Source organism: Heterodontus francisci, chromosome 42 (genome assembly GCF_036365525.1).
Source record: "Heterodontus francisci isolate sHetFra1 chromosome 42, sHetFra1.hap1, whole genome shotgun sequence".
Classification (NCBI taxonomy): Eukaryota; Metazoa; Chordata; class Chondrichthyes; order Heterodontiformes; family Heterodontidae; genus Heterodontus; species Heterodontus francisci.
In genome coordinates this window covers 3233666-3255447 of record NC_090412.1, presented here as the reverse complement: position 1 = coordinate 3255447, position 21782 = coordinate 3233666, and the positions used below count along the sequence as shown (strand labels likewise).

General features: G+C 45.6%; 1 protein-coding gene across 1 annotated transcript in view; it reads right to left on the bottom strand.

Annotated features, from left to right (window-relative positions):
* Positions 1-2087: 2087 nt before the first annotated feature.
* LOC137355310 (synaptopodin 2-like protein) overlaps positions 2088-21782 on the bottom strand; it is a 47254-nt gene continuing 27559 nt past the window's right edge. Inside the window, exons 2-5 of the mRNA XM_068020297.1 lie at positions 19126-19277; positions 17871-18464; positions 17233-17510; positions 2088-4819 (exon numbers count right to left, since the gene is read on the bottom strand). Of these exons, the coding sequence (XP_067876398.1) occupies positions 2346-4819; positions 17233-17510; positions 17871-18464; positions 19126-19277 (3498 nt within the window). The 3' untranslated portion in view covers positions 2088-2345. The remainder of the gene's footprint in view (positions 4820-17232; positions 17511-17870; positions 18465-19125; positions 19278-21782) is intronic.

Here is a 21782-nt window from a genome sequence, read left to right as displayed (position 1 = left end):
CATTTTGGCAGTTTCAATTCCAAAATCTAAATATTTTTCCAAAGCAGAGGCTATTATCATTTAGGAAACGTTAATTATTAAGGCACTTGGGAGTTCTGTGTGAAACTTCAAATAAAAGTAAAGATTTTCACTACTAAATTTTAATAATTTTCCACGAGCTCAATGATTGGTCAATAGGTCATAACCATATTGTGAAGAAAATATTGTATTATCAGACATTACAACTGAAACCAGCACAGATCATTGAGGTAATCCCTAGCTCCATTTACTCTGCTTCCTTCACCACATACGGTAACCATGTCTCATCTGATTCAATCTTCCCAACATTTCCAGTCCATCCCCCATTTCTGTCCATTGCCACTAATTGCCTTACATTGTATCCACATATTCCTTTTCATCTTAATTGTTACACCAGGAACATAGAAAGTACACAGTCATCAGTTTTATGTCACTCATTTTAGAATGGCACATATCGCCCTCCTATCACATTTTCAACTTCTCAGAAAGCAAAAGGTTTTTAAGAGCGAGTTTATTATCTTCTAATGAGATCTGCAGTTGAAATTTAGTATTTGAACAAAACTAAGGCCACTCCTGAAGATAACTCAGGACAAATCATTTGGTATGAATAAATAATACACTTGTATTTATCTCTTAGCATTTTCCCCACTGAAATGCCTCAAAACACTTTACCCAATAAAGTGACTCTGTCCTTTGACATGGTGGAGTTTACATCTGAATTGCATTGCACTGTTGTCCAGCCCAGTGTTAGATCTGGTCAGGTGGTCAAGAGTCCAATGGTGATCTTTGCTCCAATTAGACAGCATCTAAAGATGCCCACAGTGGGCATTCTGTGTGTGTTAAAATAATGTAGTAGTCAGCACTAAATGTCATTAGCACAATTAATGAACATATGTTCAACTGTGCTTGTAAAGGATGATGGCAAATCACTGCCAATAGTGTCATAGTTTTCCCACCTTGGCTACTCAAGTGGAAGACTAGTCATTGGAAACTGGTGCCTAAATGGACATCAGTTGAGCTCCAGTTACTGCTTAGAATAATGGATGTTTTTGCCTCGCAGTATAAACCTGCCCTGAGGAAGCTGTATCCCAGTGCCTCCAGGTAACAACTTCAGTCTTTATTTTATCTTCATTTTGTTTTGAGTCTCCAAGAGATTCTTCATATGATTACTTTTCCCCAAAACACTGTCACCATTACAGCATGCTACATGACAATAATAACAATCCAATTCTATTGCTAGGTGCCTACAAATATTAGTGTGATCATTTATAATTCATTGATTGGAATTGGAATTCCTCCAAAAGAGTTCGGTCTTGAAGTCCTTTTGCATTGCTTTAGCAGTTTTGTGCTCAACTTCACTTTTAACATTTAAAACTTATTTAATACATGTCACACAATAGAATAAGGGATTGTACATGCTTTTAAATAGGATCTTTCAAAAAGAAACCAATATTGTGGTGTTAGGTAGAAATCCAGCCAATAGTGAAGCAGGGGGATATATTTCCCGTCCGACCAATAAGATATTATTGAAGAATGATGTCACTGTGTCATGTTCAATTCTGTTCAACTTTGGATGCTAATGTTTTATTAATGAGAAACCTCTGGAAGGTTTAGTAAATAATTACAATGCATAGGGAGACCTCAACATGACATCAACTCACTTCAAAGTATTTTTTAAAAAAAGAGGCTCCATGTAATGCAAAAAGAAAATTAAACGTTACAAGCTGTATTTCTCTTTGATTCAGCAGCAGATAGTAGCAAACTCTTCACATGGGGTCATGTTTATGAATAAACTGCTCAAATTTACAGCTGTATTTCCTTGGTGTCAGCTGTAGCTCAGTGAGTAGCACACTTGTCTCTGGAGTCAGAAAGTTGTGGGTTCAAGTTGTATTTCAGAAGATTTAAACACAGAGTCCTGGCTGACAGTTCCAGTGTTACTCTGTTGGAAGTGCTGTCTTTCAGATGAGGTAATAAACCTCTTGGGTAGATGTAAAACATCCCATGACACTATTCAAACAAGAGCAGGGAAATTGTTCCAGTGTCCTGGCCAAGATTTACCCCTCAACCAAACCTAAGACAATGATTTGTTCATTTGTTTCATTGCTGTTTCTGGGAGCTTGCTGTGCGCAAACTGGCAGCAGCATTTCTTCTATTACAACAGTGAGTACAATTCAAAAAGTACTTCATTGACTGTAGAGCATTTCAGGCATTCTGACTAGCACTAAATTAAGGTTCTTTCTTTCCTTTTATGGTACAGGTCCTCTTTATGTGCAAGAATCGTCATCTATCCACTAAGAACCAAGATGGCTGTAAACATTATTTTATCCCTAGAATGACCCAGGTCTCCATGTGTGAGGATTCATTCCCCCCCTTACGGCTGAGAACCTTGGTCTGGGAACGTGATGCAATGTTTTCTTTTGCACCTGAATATCTTCCTTCGGTGAGAAATGAAGGACTGAAGATTCCGCAGTTACTTCCTGACTACCTTCTGGTGCCCTCCTGTTTTGTTTGGAAGTTTGAGGAGCCGGTAAATTGACACTGGATACTTTGACTGGTGCTGGAGGTGGGGAAGCGGGTGCAGACATCCAGACCGGCTCAGCAAGAGTCGTAGCTGACCTTGGGGCAATGACAGTGGGAGTCACAGTGGGCACCGGTGTTGAAAAGCGGCGAATCTCACAGGCTCTCGTTGTCTTCACAGGGATGTGCTTCGTCGAGATGAAGGATTGTTGGCCAAGTTGCCTAGGTGGAGCACTTCTTGGTAAGCTCTGTGTCCCCACTTTGGATTCATCAAAGCTGAACATCGCTGGGTTTAATTGATATGGCTGGTGCCTCATGAAATCAATGGCTTGTATTCCCACCTTTTGGCTCCCTGCTGGTTTCCACTTTCTATCAGTCTTGGTAGCTGATGTTGCGACTTGCAATCTGCAAGCTGCTGGTGGGTATGATGGGGAATGCATGGGGTTATAACCAATAGGAGGTGGAGCCCGGATATTGGGAGAATATTTCCATGTCGAGGGAAGTGAAGGAGTGGGAGAAGGTGCTCTTGGCTGCGAAGTATAGGTAGGCACTGATTGCACAATAAACTTATCCATACGGCTTTGCCTTTTAGCAAAGAGTTCAGCCCCCTTTCCTTTCAGTTGGAAAGTCCCTGAAGTGGTGTTTCCATTCACAACAGGAGAACCATTACCAATTAAGTGCGGTTTTAAGGAAGGTTTTGGTGCGACTGGAGGGGGGACCTTTTGCCTGCGTGCCTGGGACTGCATAAAATTTGAAGCTTCAGCACCGAGACTCAAAAAGTCTTCTTCAGGGCCTGACTCAAATCCTGCCCCGATATGATCTGCCTTCTTTTCATCCAAATTTTGTACCAAGGAGAGTAGCTCAGGGTTTGGTGAAGGTTTAACTTGTTCAGTCTTAGTAAACATTGGCTTCCTCGTGCTCCTCCTACATGCTTCCTGCAAGATGCCAGTTTTAGAGGCTGGGATTGAAATTCTTTGTTCTCTTGTGCCCAGGTTCTCCGATGGCTGATTGGCTGACCAAGCTGTTGAGGAAGTGCTACCAATGGAGGGAGCCTGAGTGTTTGCAATAACAACAGCTGCGGGCTCAGCCTCTTTCTGTGGGGGCAATGCTGAAGAAACACGGAAGGTAGCAGTGCTAGTGACTGGAGCCAGAGGTGGTGAATAAGGATTCACTAAAGGTACTGCGGATGGTGGTGACATCACTGTGGGTGGTGACAGCATCACTGAAGGTGGTGACATCACTGGAGGTGGCGGTGACATCACTGAAGGTGGTGACATCACTGGAGGTGGTGGTGACATCACTGCGGGTGGTGGTGACATCACTGCGGAAGGTGATGAATACGGAATCCCCATTCTCTTTGGTGCCACAGCTTTCTTTACTGTCACAGTTTGAGTCATAGGATTCACAGTCGACGTACAGAATGCCTCTGGTGGTGGTGAGAAAGGCATCGCAAGTTTGTTCCGCCCAGTAGCTTGTTCCCAAGACACTGCAGGAGCAGCACTTTGCTTGAATAAAACTGGAGCAGAGACAGAGCACATTGGAGCCTGGCTTTGCTGAAACCCTGGAGTGAATGGTCTTGCAGTCCGGTTTGTCACACTGGACAGGCAAGAGGGACCTTGTACAAAATGCTGTGAATGATGCTGTTCACTGGGTCTCGTCACCTGTAAACTGGGCTCCACGCGCACTCCTGGAGACAGATTCATTTCTGCAGAGTTGTTCAAAGTATCAGAGGCAAGAGACCCACTGTACATATTTGAATTTCTGGGCCAGGTGCTCTCTCCATTCATCATACTGTAGTTCCTCACTTCAACCTCTGACTTTGGTTTCATTTGCAGATTGTGTTGTCTTTGAACAGGAGACTCCTCCACCATATACTCCCCTGCTCGTTGTCTCTGATGTTCAAAAAGCATCACACCCTTCCCCTTGGTTTCATTTAAACCCTGGGGCTCAGATTTGGGCTTTTCGATGTCCAGGTAAGAACCGTCCCAATCTGATCCTGTCGACTGATTTGTTAAGCTTTTTGCATCGGAAAATGCCTCTTCATCAAATTCAGACTCGCTGGTTGGCAGCAGCTCTCCGTCCTCGTCAATATTCTGCTTCTCCTCGTCTACACTTCCATAACTAACGAGAGTGTATTTCTTTGCCCTTTGACGGCGTTTCTTAAACATAAGAACACCCTTCGAGTGAGGGTTGGGAGCTGACGTAAGAAGAGATGCAATGGTCTTGCATTTAGTTCTGGCTTCCTTCACTTGCTTCTCCTGAGTGCTTTCACTGCGATGGAGCTCTGAAAAATCACAACACAAAAGATTGTTACAAATTATTGCTTGTCCAAAGAAACCACATAAGAATATACTAGCACACCTTCTGAAGGGACAAACATTAAACACAAGAGAATTAGACATCGTTGATTCAAACATAAATAAATAAATCCCTAGTCACAGAGTGAATTTTCCTTATCCTGCCTTGTTCAAAACAACTGCAAATCCCAAAGTGACTGTTGATGTTTTGCTGCAATCTAACAAAAAAATGTTTCTCAGCTCACAGATTATTGTGAGAAATGGGGAAATGCTATGGTTACCAATTGCTAAGAAATGGTTAAAATAATCTCACGTCATTTAAGCAGATGAGCAGCAGGAAGCTGCGATCTAACATTGCCTTCGACTTGTGCTGGGCAGGCTCTGTCGCAGAACTGTGATGAAAGGAATAGAGGATTGAAACACGCTCTGGCCTTTGGAGAATTAGCACAAGAGGGAAACAAAGCAACAGCTCAAAAGAGAATCAATGCTCCTTTGATACTGACGTACAGCATCGATTCCAGCATTGAATTCAGTCCTGGCACTTCAGTCTCTGAGTCAGAAGGTTGTGGGTTCAAGTCCCACTCCAGAGGCTTGAGAACAAAAAGCTAGGCTGACACTCCAGTGAAGTACTGAGGGAGTGCTGCACTGTCAGAGGTGCCATCTTTCAAATGAGATGTTAAATCTGTCTGCTCGCTACGATAGTTGTAAAAGATCATGTGACACTAATTCAAAGAAGAACTGGATAGTTATTCCAAGTGTCCTGATCAATATTTATCCCTCAACCAACTTCACTAATACAGATGATCTGGTTATTATCTCATTATTGTTTGTGGGAACTTGCTGTGTGTATATTAACTGCTATATTTCCTACAGTACAATTGTGATTACACTTCAAAGTTTGTCTGAGAAGCTCTTTGGGACATCCTGATGGCCAGAGACTGTGAAGCCTTGAAGGGAGCACTCTTCTGAAGCTGGGTTCATACTGCAGGAGCGGCCGGTGTTTATCATGAACAACAACCCTCATCTCAGCTGAACCTAGAGTGAACAATAACTGGCAGTGTACACACAGGAAGTTATAGAGTTATACAGCAAAGAAACAGGCCCTTCGGCCCATCGTGACTGTGCCGGCCATCAAGCACCTAACTATTCGAATCCCATTTTCCAGCACTTGGCCCGTAGCCTTGTATGCTGTGGCGTTTCAAGTGCTCATCTAAATACTTCTTAAATGTTATGAGAGTTCCTGCCTCTACCACCCCTTCACGCAGTGTGTTCCAGATTCCAACCACCCTCTGGGTGAAAATTTTTTCCTCAAATTCTCTCTAAACCTCCTGCCCCTTACCTTAAATCTATGCCCCCTGGTTATTGACCCCTCCGCTAAGGGAAAAAGTTTCTTCCTATCTAACCTATCAATGCCCCTCATAATTTTGTATACTTCAATCATGTCCCCCCTCAGAGGCAACATCCTGGTAAATCTCCTCTGGACCCTCTCGAGGGCAATCACATCCTTCCTATAGTGTGGTGTCCAGAACTGTACACAGTACTCCAGCTGTGGCCTAACTAGCGTTTTATACAGCTCCATCATAACCTCCCTACTCTTATATTCTATGCCTCGGCTAATAAAGGGAAGTATCCCATATGCCTTCCTAACCACCTAATCTACCTGTGCTGCTGCCTTCAGTGATCTATGGACAGGTACACCAAGGTCCCTCTGATCCTCTGTACTTCCTAGGGTCCTACTATCCATTGTATATTCCCTTGCCTTGTTAGTCCTCCCAAAATGCATCACCTCACACGTCTCAGGATTAAATTCCATTTGCCACTGCTCTGCCCATCTTACCAGCCCATCTACATCGTCCATATAATTATCCAATTCCCTTTTGAAAGCCCCGATTGAACCTGCCTCCACCACACTCTCAGGCAGTGCATTCCAGATCCTAAACACACACTGAACCTGCCTCCACTGCACTCTCAGACAGTGCATTCCAGATCCTAAACACTCACTGAACCTGCCTCCACCGCACTCTCAGGCAGTGCATTCCAGATCCTAAACACTCACTGAACCTGCCTCCACCACACTCTCAGACAGTGCATTCCAGATCCTAAACACTCACTGAACCTGCCTCCACCACACTCTCAGGCAGTGCATTCCAGATCCTAAACACACACTGAACCTGCCTCCACTGCACTCTCAGGCAGTGCATTCCAGATCCTAAACACACACTGAACCTGCCTCCACCACACTCTCAGACAGTGCATTCCAGATCCGAAACACTCACTGAACCTGCCTCCACCACAGTCTCAGACAGTGCATTCCAGATCCTAAACACTCACTGAACCTGCCTCCACCGCACTCTCAGGCAGTGCATTCCAGATCCTAAACACACACTGAACCTGCCTCCACCACACTCTCAGACAGTGCATTCCAGATCCGAAACACTCGCTGAACCTGCCTCCACCACACTCTCAGACAATGCGTTCCAGATCCTAAACACACACTGAACCTGCCTCCACCACACTCTCAGACAGTGCATTCCAGATCCTAAACACTCACTGAACCTGCCTCCACCGCACTCTCAGACAGTGCATTCCAGATCCTAAACACTCACTGAACCTGCCTCCACCGCACTCTCAGACAGTGCATTCCAGATCCTAAACACTCACTGAACCTGCCTCCACCACACTCTCAGACAGTGCATTCCAGATCATAAACACACACTGAACCTGCCTCCACCACAGTCTCAGGCAGTGCATTCCAGATCCTAAACACACACTGAACCTGCCTCCACCACACTCTCAGACAGTGTAATCCAGATCCTAAACACTCACTGAACCTGCCTCCAGCACACTCTCAGACAGTGCATTCCAGATCCTAAACACTCACTGAACCTGCCTCCACCACAGTCTCAGACAGTGCATTCCAGATCCTAAACACACACTGAACCTGCCTCCACCACACTCTCAGACAGTGCATTCCAGATCCTAAACACTCACTGAACCTGCCTCCACCACACTGTCAGACAGTGCATTCCAGATCCTAAACACTCACTGAACCTGCCTCCACCACACTGTCAGACAGTGCATTCCAGATCCTAAACACTCACTGAACCTGCCTCCACCACACTCTCAGACAGTGCATTCCAGATCCTAAACACACACTGAACCTGCCTGCAGCACACTGTCAGACAGTGCGTTCCAGATCCTAAACACTCACTGAACCTGCCTCCACCACACTCTCAGACAGTGTAATCCAGATCCTAAACACTCACTGAACCTGCCTCCACCACACTCTCAGACAGTGCATTCCAGATCCTAAACACTCACTGAACCTGCCTCCACCACACTCTCAGACAGTGCATTCCAGATCCTAAACACACACTGAACCTGCCGACACCACACTCACAGACTGTGCATTCCAGATCCTAAACACTCACTGAACCTGCCTCCACCACACTCTCAGACAGTGCATTCCAGATCCTAAACACTCACTGAACCTGCCGACACCACACTCACAGACAGTGCATTCCAGATCCTAAACACTCACTGAACCTGCCTCCACCACACTCTCAGACAGTGCATTCCAGATCCTAAACACTCACTGAACCTGCCGACACCACACTCACAGACAGTGCATTCCAGATCCTAAACACTCACTGAACCTGCCGACACCACACTCTCAGACAGTGCATTCCAGATCCTAAACACTCACTGAACCTGCCTCCACCACACTCTCAGACAGTGCATTCCAGATCCTAAACACACACTGAACCTGCCTGCACCACACTCTCAGACAGTGCGTTCCAGATCCTAAACACTCACTGAACCTGCCTCCACCACACTCTCAGACAGTGCATTCCAGATCCTAAACACTCACTGAACCTGCCTGCACCACACTCTCAGACAGTGCATTCCAGATCCTAAACACTCACTGAACCTGCCTCCACCACACTCTCAGACAGTGCATTCCAGATCCTAAACACTCACTGAACCTGCCTGCACCACACTCTCAGACAGTGCATTCCAGATCCTAAACACTCACTGAACCTGCCTCCACCACACTCTCAGACAGTGCATTCCAGATCCTAAACACTCACTGAACCTGCCGACACCACACTCTCAGACAGTGCATTCCAGATCCTAAACACGCACTGAACCTGCCTCCACCACACTCTCAGACAGTGCATTCCAGATCCTAAACACTCACTGAACCTGCCTCCACCACAGTCTCAGACAGTGCATTCCAGATCCTAAACACACACTGAACCTGCCTCCACCACACTCTCAGACAGTGCATTCCAGATCCTAAACACACACTGAACCTGCCTCCACCACACTCTCAGACAGTGCATTCCAGATCCTAAACACTCACTGAACCTGCCTCCACCACACTGTCAGACAGTGCATTCCAGATCCTAAACACTCACTGAACCTGCCTCCACCACACTGTCAGACAGTGCATTCCAGATCCTAAACACTCACTGAACCTGCCTCCACCACACTCTCAGACAGTGCATTCCAGATCCTAAACACACACTGAACCTGCCTGCAGCACACTGTCAGACAGTGCGTTCCAGATCCTAAACACTCACTGAACCTGCCTCCACCACACTCTCAGACAGTGTAATCCAGATCCTAAACACTCACTGAACCTGCCTCCACCACACTCTCAGACAGTGCATTCCAGATCCTAAACACTCACTGAACCTGCCTCCACCACACTCTCAGACAGTGCATTCCAGATCCTAAACACACACTGAACCTGCCGACACCACACTCACAGACTGTGCATTCCAGATCCTAAACACTCACTGAACCTGCCTCCACCACACTCTCAGACAGTGCATTCCAGATCCTAAACACTCACTGAACCTGCCGACACCACACTCACAGACAGTGCATTCCAGATCCTAAACACTCACTGAACCTGCCTCCACCACACTCTCAGACAGTGCATTCCAGATCCTAAACACTCACTGAACCTGCCGACACCACACTCACAGACAGTGCATTCCAGATCCTAAACACTCACTGAACCTGCCGACACCACACTCTCAGACAGTGCATTCCAGATCCTAAACACTCACTGAACCTGCCTCCACCACACTCTCAGACAGTGCATTCCAGATCCTAAACACACACTGAACCTGCCTGCACCACACTCTCAGACAGTGCGTTCCAGATCCTAAACACTCACTGAACCTGCCTCCACCACACTCTCAGACAGTGCATTCCAGATCCTAAACACTCACTGAACCTGCCTGCACCACACTCTCAGACAGTGCATTCCAGATCCTAAACACTCACTGAACCTGCCTCCACCACACTCTCAGACAGTGCATTCCAGATCCTAAACACTCACTGAACCTGCCGACACCACACTCTCAGACAGTGCATTCCAGATCCTAAACACTCACTGAACCTGCCTCCACCACAGTCTCAGACAGTGCATTCCAGATCCTAAACACACACTGAACCTGCCTCCACCACACTCTCAGACAGTGCATTCCAGATCCTAAACACACACTGAACCTGCCTCCACCACACTCTCAGACAGTGCATTCCAGATCCTAAACACACACTGAACCTGCCTCCACCACACTCTCAGACAGTGCATTCCAGATCCTAAACACTCACTGAACCTGCCTCCACCACACTGTCAGACAGTGCATTCCAGATCCTAAACACACACTGAACCTGCCTCCACCACACTCTCAGACAGTGCATTCCAGATCCTAAACACACACTGAACCTGCCTCCACCACACTCTCAGACAGTGCATTCCAGATCCTAAACACTCACTGAACCTGCCTCCACCACACTGTCAGACAGTGCATTCCAGATCCTAAACACGCACTGAACCTGCCTCCACCACACTCTCAGACAGTGCATTCCAGATCCTAAACACACACTGAACCTGCCTCCACCACACTCTCAGACAGTGCATTCCAGATCCTAAACACTCACTGAACCTGCCTCCACCACACTGTCAGACAGTGCATTCCAGATCCTAAACACGCACTGAACCTGCCTCCACCACACTCTCAGACAGTGCATTCCAGATCCTAAACACTCACTGAACCTGCCTCCACCACAGTCTCAGACAGTGCATTCCAGATCCTAAACACACACTGAACCTGCCTCCACCACACTCTCAGACAGTGCATTCCAGATCCTAAACACACACTGAACCTGCCTCCACCACACTCTCAGACACTGCATTCCAGATCCTAAACACTCACTGAACCTGCCTCCACCACACTGTCAGACAGTGCATTCCAGATCCTAAACACTCACTGAACCTGCCTCCACCACACTGTCAGACAGTGCATTCCAGATCCTAAACACTCACTGAACCTGCCTCCACCACACTGTCAGACAGTGCATTCCAGATCCTAAACACACACTGAACCTGCCTGCAGCACACTGTCAGACAGTGCGTTCCAGATCCTAAACACTCACTGAACCTGCCTCCACCACACTCTCAGACAGTGTAATCCAGATCCTAAACACTCACTGAACCTGCCTCCACCACACTCTCAGACAGTGCATTCCAGATCCTAAACACTCACTGAACCTGCCTCCACCACACTCTCAGACAGTGCATTCCAGATCCTAAACACACACTGAACCTGCCGACACCACACTCACAGACTGTGCATTCCAGATCCTAAACACTCACTGAACCTGCCTCCACCACACTCTCAGACAGTGCATTCCAGATCCTAAACACTCACTGAACCTGCCGACACCACACTCACAGACTGTGCATTCCAGATCCTAAACACTCACTGAACCTGCCTCCACCACACTCTCAGACAGTGCATTCCAGATCCTAAACACACACTGAACCTGCCTGCACCACACTCTCAGACAGTGCGTTCCAGATCCTAAACACTCACTGAACCTGCCTCCACCACACTCTCAGACAGTGCATTCCAGATCCTAAACACTCACTGAACCTGCCTGCACCACACTCTCAGACAGTGCATTCCAGATCCTAAACACTCACTGAACCTGCCTCCACCACACTCTCAGACAGTGCATTCCAGATCCTAAACACTCACTGAACCTGCCGACACCACACTCACAGACTGTGCATTCCAGATCCTAAACACTCACTGAACCTGCCTCCACCACACTCTCAGACAGTGCATTCCAGATCCTAAACACACACTGAACCTGCCTGCACCACACTCTCAGACAGTGCGTTCCAGATCCTAAACACTCACTGAACCTGCCTCCACCACACTCTCAGACAGTGCATTCCAGATCCTAAACACTCACTGAACCTGCCTGCACCACACTCTCAGACAGTGCATTCCAGATCCTAAACACTCACTGAACCTGCCTCCACCACACTCTCAGACAGTGTAATCCAGATCCTAAACACTCACTGAACCTGCCTCCACCACACTCTCAGACTGTGCATTCCAGATCCTAAACACTCACTGAACCTGCCTGCACCACACTCTCAGACAGTGCATTCCAGATCCTAAACACTCACTGAACCTGCCTCCACCACACTCTCAGACAGTGTAATCCAGATCCTAAACACTCACTGAACCTGCCTGCACCACACTCTCAGACAGTGCATTCCAGATCCTAAACACTCACTGAACCTGCCTCCACCACACTCTCAGACAGTGTAATCCAGATCCTAAACACCCGCCGTGTGAAAACATTTTTCCTCATGTCTTTTGCTTCTTTTGCCAATCACTTCAAATCAGTGTCCTCTTGTCTCAACCCTTACGCCAATGGAAACAGTTTCTCTCTATCTACTCTGTCCAGACCCCTCATGATTTTGAACACCTCTATCAAATCTCCTCTCAACCTTCTCTGCTGAGGAGAACAGCTTCACTGGTATCTGGCTGAGGAAATGTAGATCAGATAGACCACACCAATCCCTCATCCTATCTATGATCTCTTCTCCATGAGCTGTTCTCAGCCAACTAGCTGCAATGGGTATGACAAAAAAAAAGGCATTGCTCTCGTGTCTCTCAGTTACAAAGGGAGGCGAGGAGCCAGGACCCACCGCTCTCTCCAAGTCGTGGAGCTCAGATGAGGGCAGAATCAGGTGCAGAGTTTTACCTGGCCTATCTCTTTAAAGTCACAAATGCTGCATTGGTGAAGTTGCATGAAGTGGCAAATCTACCTCTTGTGGGTTAATTACTGGCTAACTGTAACTGAATGTTTATTTCTGTCTGAGGAACCCATTATGAAATTAGCCCTTTACTTTAATTTGTGACACTTTGAAGTCTGATGGAAGGCTGTCAGAGGCAGAACTTTTCTCAATATATACGCTATATTCAAAATCTTACATCTGCATTGGCTGCATGTGAATTTCTCCAAATATAATTCCAATGTCCCCATTTAGAATGGAACCTGCTGATGTGAATATTGTTGAGCTGCAATTTGACATTCCTCAAGTGGAGGTGCTGCTGTGACACCATGGAATTACATCGGGACAAGTTTTCCATTGGAAATGTTGACAGAGGAATTTATAATGAACGATAAAAGGACAGAGCATTTGACCTTAAAATTGGGAAGAATTGTTTGTGAGCCAATTATTCCCTGCCCTCTAACCCTGTATCATGGGCCTGTTTCTGTGCTGTATAACTCTATGACTCTAACTTCACTTAATCTTGACTTCCTGTGTGAAATGCCGTCCAGATCAACTCGATTTCTTTATTATTTATTATTGGGATGTGAGCGTCGCTGGCTAGACCAGCATTTATTGCCCATCCCTAGATACCCTTAAGAAGGTGGTGGTGAGCCGCCTCTTGAACCACTGCAGTCCGTGTGACTTGGTGCTCTCGCACTGCTGTTAGGGAGTGAGTTCAGGATTTTGACCCAGCGATGACGAAGGAACGGTGATATATTTCCAAGTCAGGATGTTGTGAGATTTGGAGAGGAACTTGCAGGTGGTGGTGTTCTCATGCGTCTGCTGCCCTTGTCTTTCTAGGTGGTCAAGGTTGCAGGTTTGGAAGGTGCTGGGTGCTGTCCAAGGAGTCTTGGTGTGTTGCTGCAGTGCATCTTGTAGATGGTATGCACTGCTGCCACTGTGCGCCAGTGGTACAGGGAGTGTATGTTTAAGGTTGTGGATGGGGTGCCAATTAAGCGGGCTGCTTTGTCCTGGATGATGTCGAGCTTCTTGAGTGTTGTTGGAGCTGCACCCATCCAGGCAAGTGGAGAGTATTCCATCACACTCCTGACTTGTGCCTTGTAGATGGTGGACAGGCTTTGGGGAGTCAGGAGGTGAGTTACTCGCTGCAGAATTCTCAATCTCTGATCTGCTAATGTAGTTATGACATATTTATATAGATTTTCACAAACTATGCTGGTTATAAATTGAATTGTACAAATGATGACAGAAGCTAATACTAATTGTTTTTCATCAAAAAAGTAACCAATTAATCTTCTAAACTGATCAAGGTAAAATCATTAATCAGCAGCTTCTCACATATATCCTGGGAAGACTGATGAAATTTCTGATTAGATGCTTTCAAATGTTACAGATATTTTTCCCCGATCTATTATGAGATAGTCTTATTTTACTGTCTGAGAAAGGGGAACATAGCAACCTCAATGAATTGCACAGCGTATCATTCAGTTTGGTACTGACGTAATTGGGACTGACCATTGTGTTTATTAATTATTGATATGTGGAGGATCGCCAGAGCTGGTGGGCAGCCATAAAGGCGGGGCTAAAGAGTGGCGAGTCGAAGAGACGTAGCAGTTGGCAGGAAAAAAGACAGAAGCGCAAGGGGAGAGCCAACTGTGTAACAGCCCCGACAACCAATTTTATCTGCAGCGCCTGTGGAAGAGTCTGTCACTCCAGGCGCTGCTTCACAAACCACTGACCTCCTCTAGGCGCTTACCCATTGTCTCTCGTAACAAGGAGGCCAAAGAAGAAGAAGAAGAAAGAAGATATGTGGAGGAGCACAAAGACATTGAAACTCTTCTGTGTGGTACAGGTTCATGCGGCTTTACTTTTTATAAGGTCTATTGAAGTGATACAGAAATACAGGAACTCTTAATCCTATTATTATTCACTTGTCCATTTTACGATTTTCTTGTTTCATTTTGTTATCAACCCCAAAAGTCAGTCTTTCTCAAACACTGGTACAAAAAGCCATAAAGAACAACAAGTGGACAATATACTGTCTCTAGAGGTTCGCTCTCTAATTCACCAGCATTGTTAAAATGTTTAGACAGAGGCCACTTGGAAAGTTTATCTTTGATGGATGCCTGGTCCCTTCTGGCACAGAAAAAGACAAGTGTTTATTGTAGAAGATTCCTTTTGTCCTGTGTGTAGTGAAATCAAAGACTCATTTATAACAATGCCAGCATAATACATATAATCTCACTATACACAGCTTCTATAGGAAATCTCTACCTCTCACCACCACTGGACAAGATTGGTGACCCACAAAATTGAAAATATCATCGACTCCAGTATCCTGTATCGATAACTTGTCCTGGGGCAGAAAATAAAAACAAAACCAGATTCCTTTTTTTTTGCATTCTCAACTGAGAAAGTTGCACCAAATGATTTGCAAATAACGACACATTGTATTCTAGATTTTATAAAAAATAATTAATTCTCTTGTGGGGAGTGCACATACTTCCACACGAGCTGTGTTGTATGAAGGGTTGCCACCCATTTCCACACACACACGGGATATTTGCAGTCTTAATGCAGTGTTTTAATATATGTTTCATACATAACTGATCTGAAAAGCAAACACCTACAGCCTCATTAACAGTATTTAAACAATTTGCCTATCATTTTCAAATGATATTAAAAAGATATTAAAAAATGAAAACCCTTCAAGTGTCTCAACCTGCAGTCAAGCTTCTGCAAGAATAAACTGAATTTTTCACATCTCTGATTTAAAACATATGAACACATTATGGTGAAATTCTGATCTTTGGTCTTAACCTGGATTTATGGACGTGATATCAATTTCAGTTCCATAAACTCAAGTTACATGCCCAATACATCAGTTCATTGTAGGATTTCTGTCAGAAAATAAGCAACTATTTTAAATATAAATGTACATTGATTCAAATACCTGCATAAATGTGATGTTTGTTGGTATTCTTTTCTGATTCCTGAGTTTGAAACCTTTGCATTCTGCAAATCCTTGGACTGTTAATCGATGCCCTTCAGTTCCATACAGAGACTGGAGTCTATCACAGGCTGGAGTGTGACCAAAACTCTCCAGCTGTCAATCTCTCTCTAACGCCTTTTACACCCCTTGTCAGATCAGACAATGGAACGGAAAAACATCTTCTGTCAGCTTGACTATTTTTATCCAGCTACATACCAAACAGTTGTGTGATGGGTAATGGCATCTGTCTGTGTTCACCCTGGTCTTCAATAGATTTATTTAAACAAACCCTGATTTAAAAATAAACCTTGTGGTGATTGGCACAAGTATGAAACGGTGAGATGGGGTAAGGTCTCTGTCAGAGATGTCATCGACTGAAATATTCTACCCTTAAGTCTCCGATAAGCAAGAAAACATTTTTTCCAGAGTCCAGTCCTCAGCTGAAAACTGTTCTGATCTATAAATTGACCTCTAATGGAAATGATGGAAACACTGGTTGCAAAGTATAGCAGTAACCAATATATACAGACAACTCATCTTTCTATGGAATTTGCAGCACGTTTAATTTTAAATACGGAATGTTTAAATAGGATCTCGTGGTCAGCAGTTCACCAGGGTTAGACAAAATCCTCTGTCTTATCGTAAGTCTCTCCCTGTCTTTCCCTACTTTAACCGCAACCTCCCCCAGCCTTAATCCCCAACTCACACCCTTTCATCATCTGACTCTGGCTGCTCCCCCCACACATTTGCGGGGGGGGGGCCTTCAGTCATCGCACCCCAGCACCCTTCACCTCACGGCCTCTCTCCCCACTTCTCGAAGCCCATGACTCCCTTGGTCACCAAACTCCCCTGCTCTCTTCCTGTACATCTCATTCACAAGTTTTGCTCTGTTCAAGCTTTATCACATTGTTTTCTGCAAATGTGCCTGGTCCTTCACATATATTACCCTTCGCAAAGTTCAGTTTAGTTTTGAAGCAGTAAATTAGTATTTTGTTTTATTCTCACTATAAAGCATCACATATTCAAAAATAATTAAAAAGGGAAAATGTAACCGAGTGTGGGGTTAACACAATCTTGTCCAAGCTGACAATGAGATCCTTCTGACTATCACATAACAGATAGCAACGTACATATTTTTCTGAGGGTTGAACTCATCCTTTAAATCCACATGACCCCTGCTTCTCCTAAATAGCATCACATTGAACTAATCGAGAGAGGCCAAAGTACCAGACCAAGACCTCAGCTTTTAAAACATTTCAGCTTCTGTTTGAGGATAAATAAAAACTTACTGGCTTGTTTGGCCTTCTCTTTGTAAGTGGTCGTCAGGATTTCATCTACTGGATTGTTCACTGGCCCCACCATGGGGACCAGTTGTGTGTCTCTCAGGCTGGGCTGGCTGCGAATTGGCAGCAGTTTCTGCTCCGGTGAGGCAGTGTGGGGAGGTACCTCCTGGAATCCGCTGTCGGCCTCCGACGTGCCCAGGATGCCCTGTCGGTTGGTGCTGTCCTCGGTGCTGGGTTGGGCAGACCAAGTGATGGGGGAGGTGGGGTTTGGGTTGTTGGTGATGATGGGGTTTGGGTTGGGAGTGATGGTGGTTTTTGGGTTGGAGGTGATGGTGGGGTTTGAGTTGTTGGTGATGATGGGGTTTGAGTTGGGGGTGATGGTGGGATTTGGGTTGGGAGTGATGGTGGGATTTGGGTTGGGAGTGATGGTGGGATTTGGGTTGGGGGTGATGGTGGGTTTTGAGTTGGGGGTGATGGTGGGATTTGAGTTGGGGGTGATGGTGGGGTTTGAGTTGGGGGTGATGGTGGGGTTTGAGTTGGGGGTGATGGTGGGATTTGAGTTGGGGGTGATGGTGGGATTTGGGTTGGAGGTGATGATGGGATTTGGGTTGGGGGTGATGGTGGAGTTTGGGTTGGGGGTGATGGTGGGGCTGGGGTTTGGGTTTGGGGTTGGGGTGGGGTTGGGGTAAAAAGCCATCTCCACCTTAGGCTGCCAGATGTTGATCTTGGCTTCCACTCTCCGCGGCTGGAACATGGTCTCTCTGCTCCTGGGGGCCACCCCTGGGGGGAGGCTGGGCTGATCCAGGGAGAGGTGAGCTCCGTGCTCCAGTTGGGTGAAGGTGGAGGGTGCAGGGGGGCTCAGTGTGTTCTCGGTACGGCCTGGGGGGCCTCGGGGGGGCTCCGGGGCGCTGTCGTACTCGCTCAGCTCGGAAGCTTCATCAGCCGAGCTGGGGAGCGGCTTGTTCACGCTCTGCCGGGGAGCTGCACCGGGACATTTCCTCTTCTGTTTCCGCTGCTTCTCTCCTGCCGAGTAATCAGCGTCGCTGTCCGTCTCGCCGTAATAAGCCTCGCTGTCCGGGGGCGACGTGTAGCTGGCCCGCTGCCCCCGGCTCTGGCTCACACTGCGGGCCTCGGACACTCGCACAGCGTCTTTTGAAGATTCCTGGCTCCGGGCACAGGGGGAGGTCACTGAGCTGGGCTCCGATTGAAAGCTGCCAGATGCTGGTCTGCTGGAAACTCTAGAAGCAGATTCAAGTTACTGGCAGCAGAAAGATGGCAACTGCAACAATTGACCTAAAGATGGACCTTTTCCCAGAGGATCAGAGGAATCTCTCAGGCTGGGTTTGCAGTTGGGGGGTGGGGGGGGGGGGGGTTATTTCTCTCCCTCCCCCTCCCTCTCTCCCCCCTCCTCCCTTCCCCCTCCTCTTCTCCCCATCACACACACACAATGTAGGATTGATTTGAAAGGAGAATCTGCAGAGGGAGAATGAGGGACACAAGCACCTTCACTCCGCCCATCACCTGTTCCAAAGGGGCAGAATGTGCTTCCAAAAGCAACTCAAACACCTCAGCCACATGTGAACCTGGTCAGTGAGTCTGGGCAGGATATTCAGCCACGGGAGCATCACACTTCCACCTATCATTCCAGCAACTGCACTGGTACACTCTCCAGCTAGAGGGACAGGAATAGTGACCAAGAGCAGGGGAATATCTCATCTCCACAGCCTGGAGGCACTTGAATTGGTTCAGCATTTCCCCACTAGATGAAATCGTTTCTCTACAGCTACCCTGTCAAATTCCTTTATCAATTTAAAGACCACAATTAGATTAGCCCCCACTTTCTAAACTCAAATGAGTTCCAACCAAGTTTACGTAATATTTATCGTTCTTATCTGGTACCTTTTGACCCAGATGTGCACAGTTCCATCCGAAGAGTCAATGATGTTCATAGCATCCGCGTGTGAAATTCCGCTGCAAGATCTCCCGTTGATGGTTAACAGGACATCATTTTCCCGGAGTCCAGCTCTCCAAGCTTTTCCACGCTTCCGGATCTGGAATAACAAAAGCTCAACAAGTGAATTGAGGCCCAAACACTAGGAAGTATATTGGAGCGCCACTTTCACTGATATAAATTTTTTATACTGAGGTTGAATGAACCAACGGCTTGTGTGATTCTACAAAAAGTTGCTGAAGTTTTGTTTGAAGAAATGTCCTGCAGTGTTTCACCGCAATTTTCAGCCAGACCAATGCAAAAGATTGAGGAATTTCCCGCACAAATAACACCCAGTATTTCCACTATCTTTGACACTAGTTTATAAAACATTCCCCACTCACAAACCGGACCTCACCCTCAGGGTGAATTCATCCCCACCGTGACTTTCCGCTCATTCCACCCTTTTGCTGTTTTTATAGGACTGACAGACACTTATTAAAAACTTTCAGATATTGAAAACTATTTAATTAAGTCAGTCACTGATGTGTGTACACCAATGAAACTAGTCAATGGTTCTGTATAGTTCTTTTAAAATTATTTTCAATTATTTAAAATCCGGTTACCACTCAAATATACAAAATATACAGTGTTTAATGCATAAAAATATTGCATTGTAAAACATTGTCCGATTAGGCTGGTTTAGAAAGACTTTACATTCGGCGATATACAAATAAGTTTGAGTGGAAACTTGAGCGAAAAAAAAAGTCACTTCTGAAAATTAGCGCAATTTTGCACTCGGATCGCCAATTGGACTGCTTCCCCAATGACCCCTGACATGGATGATGGGTCAGGGCAAGATGTGATGCCTTTTCTTGCTGAATAGTCTACCCATGTTCACTACGTTAGGGTCAAAGATGAAGAATGGATGAGGTGTTTGTGGAACTGTACCCCAGAAAAATACCTTCAGGAAAAGACAAAATTGTCAATAATGCCTCAACAATCTAACTGCGTGTCAGGGTGATTATTAATTAGTGTACACTGATCTTATTTTTTTGCAGAACAACAGTACACAGCATGAAATTTAAATTAGCAGCAGCATTTACAATGTGATCAAACTTAGCCAATTAAGTGCTTTTGAAGTGTAATCACTGTTGTAATGTAGCGGCCAGTTCACACAACCTGTTCCACGATTCAATTGGATCCTGGCTGAACTGCACCTCAACTCCAGTTACCCACCTTTGCTCCATATCCCTTGATATGTAACAAGAATCTATCAATCTCAGCCTTGAAAGTTCTAATTGGCCCTCAGCATCCACAGCCTTTTAGGAGAATGAGCTCCAGATTTCCACAAGCCTTTACGTGAAAAAGTGCTTCCTGATAGTTCTCCTGTACGGCCTGGCTTGAAGGTTATTCCCTCTTGTTGATTCCTCCACTGGAGGAAATAGTTTCTCTTTATATTATCAAATCCTTTTAACAATCTTCTATACTCGAAAATAAAAGCCAACCTGTCCTCAACATTTAGCTCTCTAAGGCTCAATGCAGTTTCAAAACACTTTTCATAGATGAGGCCTGGTTGTCCCATTGGAGACAGAGGAGAACTGTTTTGGTGAAAGATGTGGAGATCTTTAACAAGACATATAATATCCTACACAGAGGAAGAAAATGTTCAACTTGATAAAGACCACAGAGGTGAGGTATGGTCATGAACGACAGTCCTCATTATTGAAGAAATAGGTAAGATTATCAAGGCTATAAGAAGAAAGTTGGTACTGGTTGAAATAGCAGTCTGTGTGTATCTCATGGTCAGATCTACCTCAGACCCATGTCACAGTGATTGTTTTTCAAGACATGACTGAGTGGTTCAGAGTGATGGGCTGGTGAGTTTCCCTACCTCACTATGGGAGATTGGGTTGTCAAAACTGAGTGACTCCTTTGTGAGATTGGGAACTTATTGAGTGACCAGGCTAAATGGGCCAAGCAGCCTTTGCTTGTTATGTTTGTTGTGTTACAATCAATTGCAAAAATCTAGTTATTTTCCAATAACTAAATGACGTGTTATCCTCTGTATTTCAATCAATGTGACTGTCTGACAATTAAATAGAGGAGAGAAACAGCAGGCAGGAACAGTTACAATATCATTTCTTTCATGACTCTGAATCAAGGTGATTCTTTAATCACTTCTTTAACAAACAATAATAGAAAAAATAAATGGGAAACATTGTGCAGGGGATGTGAGATCTCAAAGCCGTTTTGTCAGTTATATCTGCTCAGCTGAACAGTTAAACGTTGCACAGCACCAGGGCCACTGAGATGAGCCTATGTCTCTGCAATGCTGTGCTCCTGCTTGATCAGACCGAAAGCTGAAGGCAAATCTCTTCATGGCCAAAAGCAGCCGGCAGCTCAGTGACAGGTGCCATTCCATTCAATCCACACATCCCAGGCACAACGCATGTCTGTCACTTAACATGCATTATCTCCCCACACGCACTTTATTTAAGGCACTAACTTATCTGGAATGTGTGTATATCCTTCCCTGGTGAGCACTGAGACACAGTTACTCTCACACATGGAACATTTACCACAAGTGTTCTTTAAAAGTCATGTTCTATTTCCAGTAGCTTAC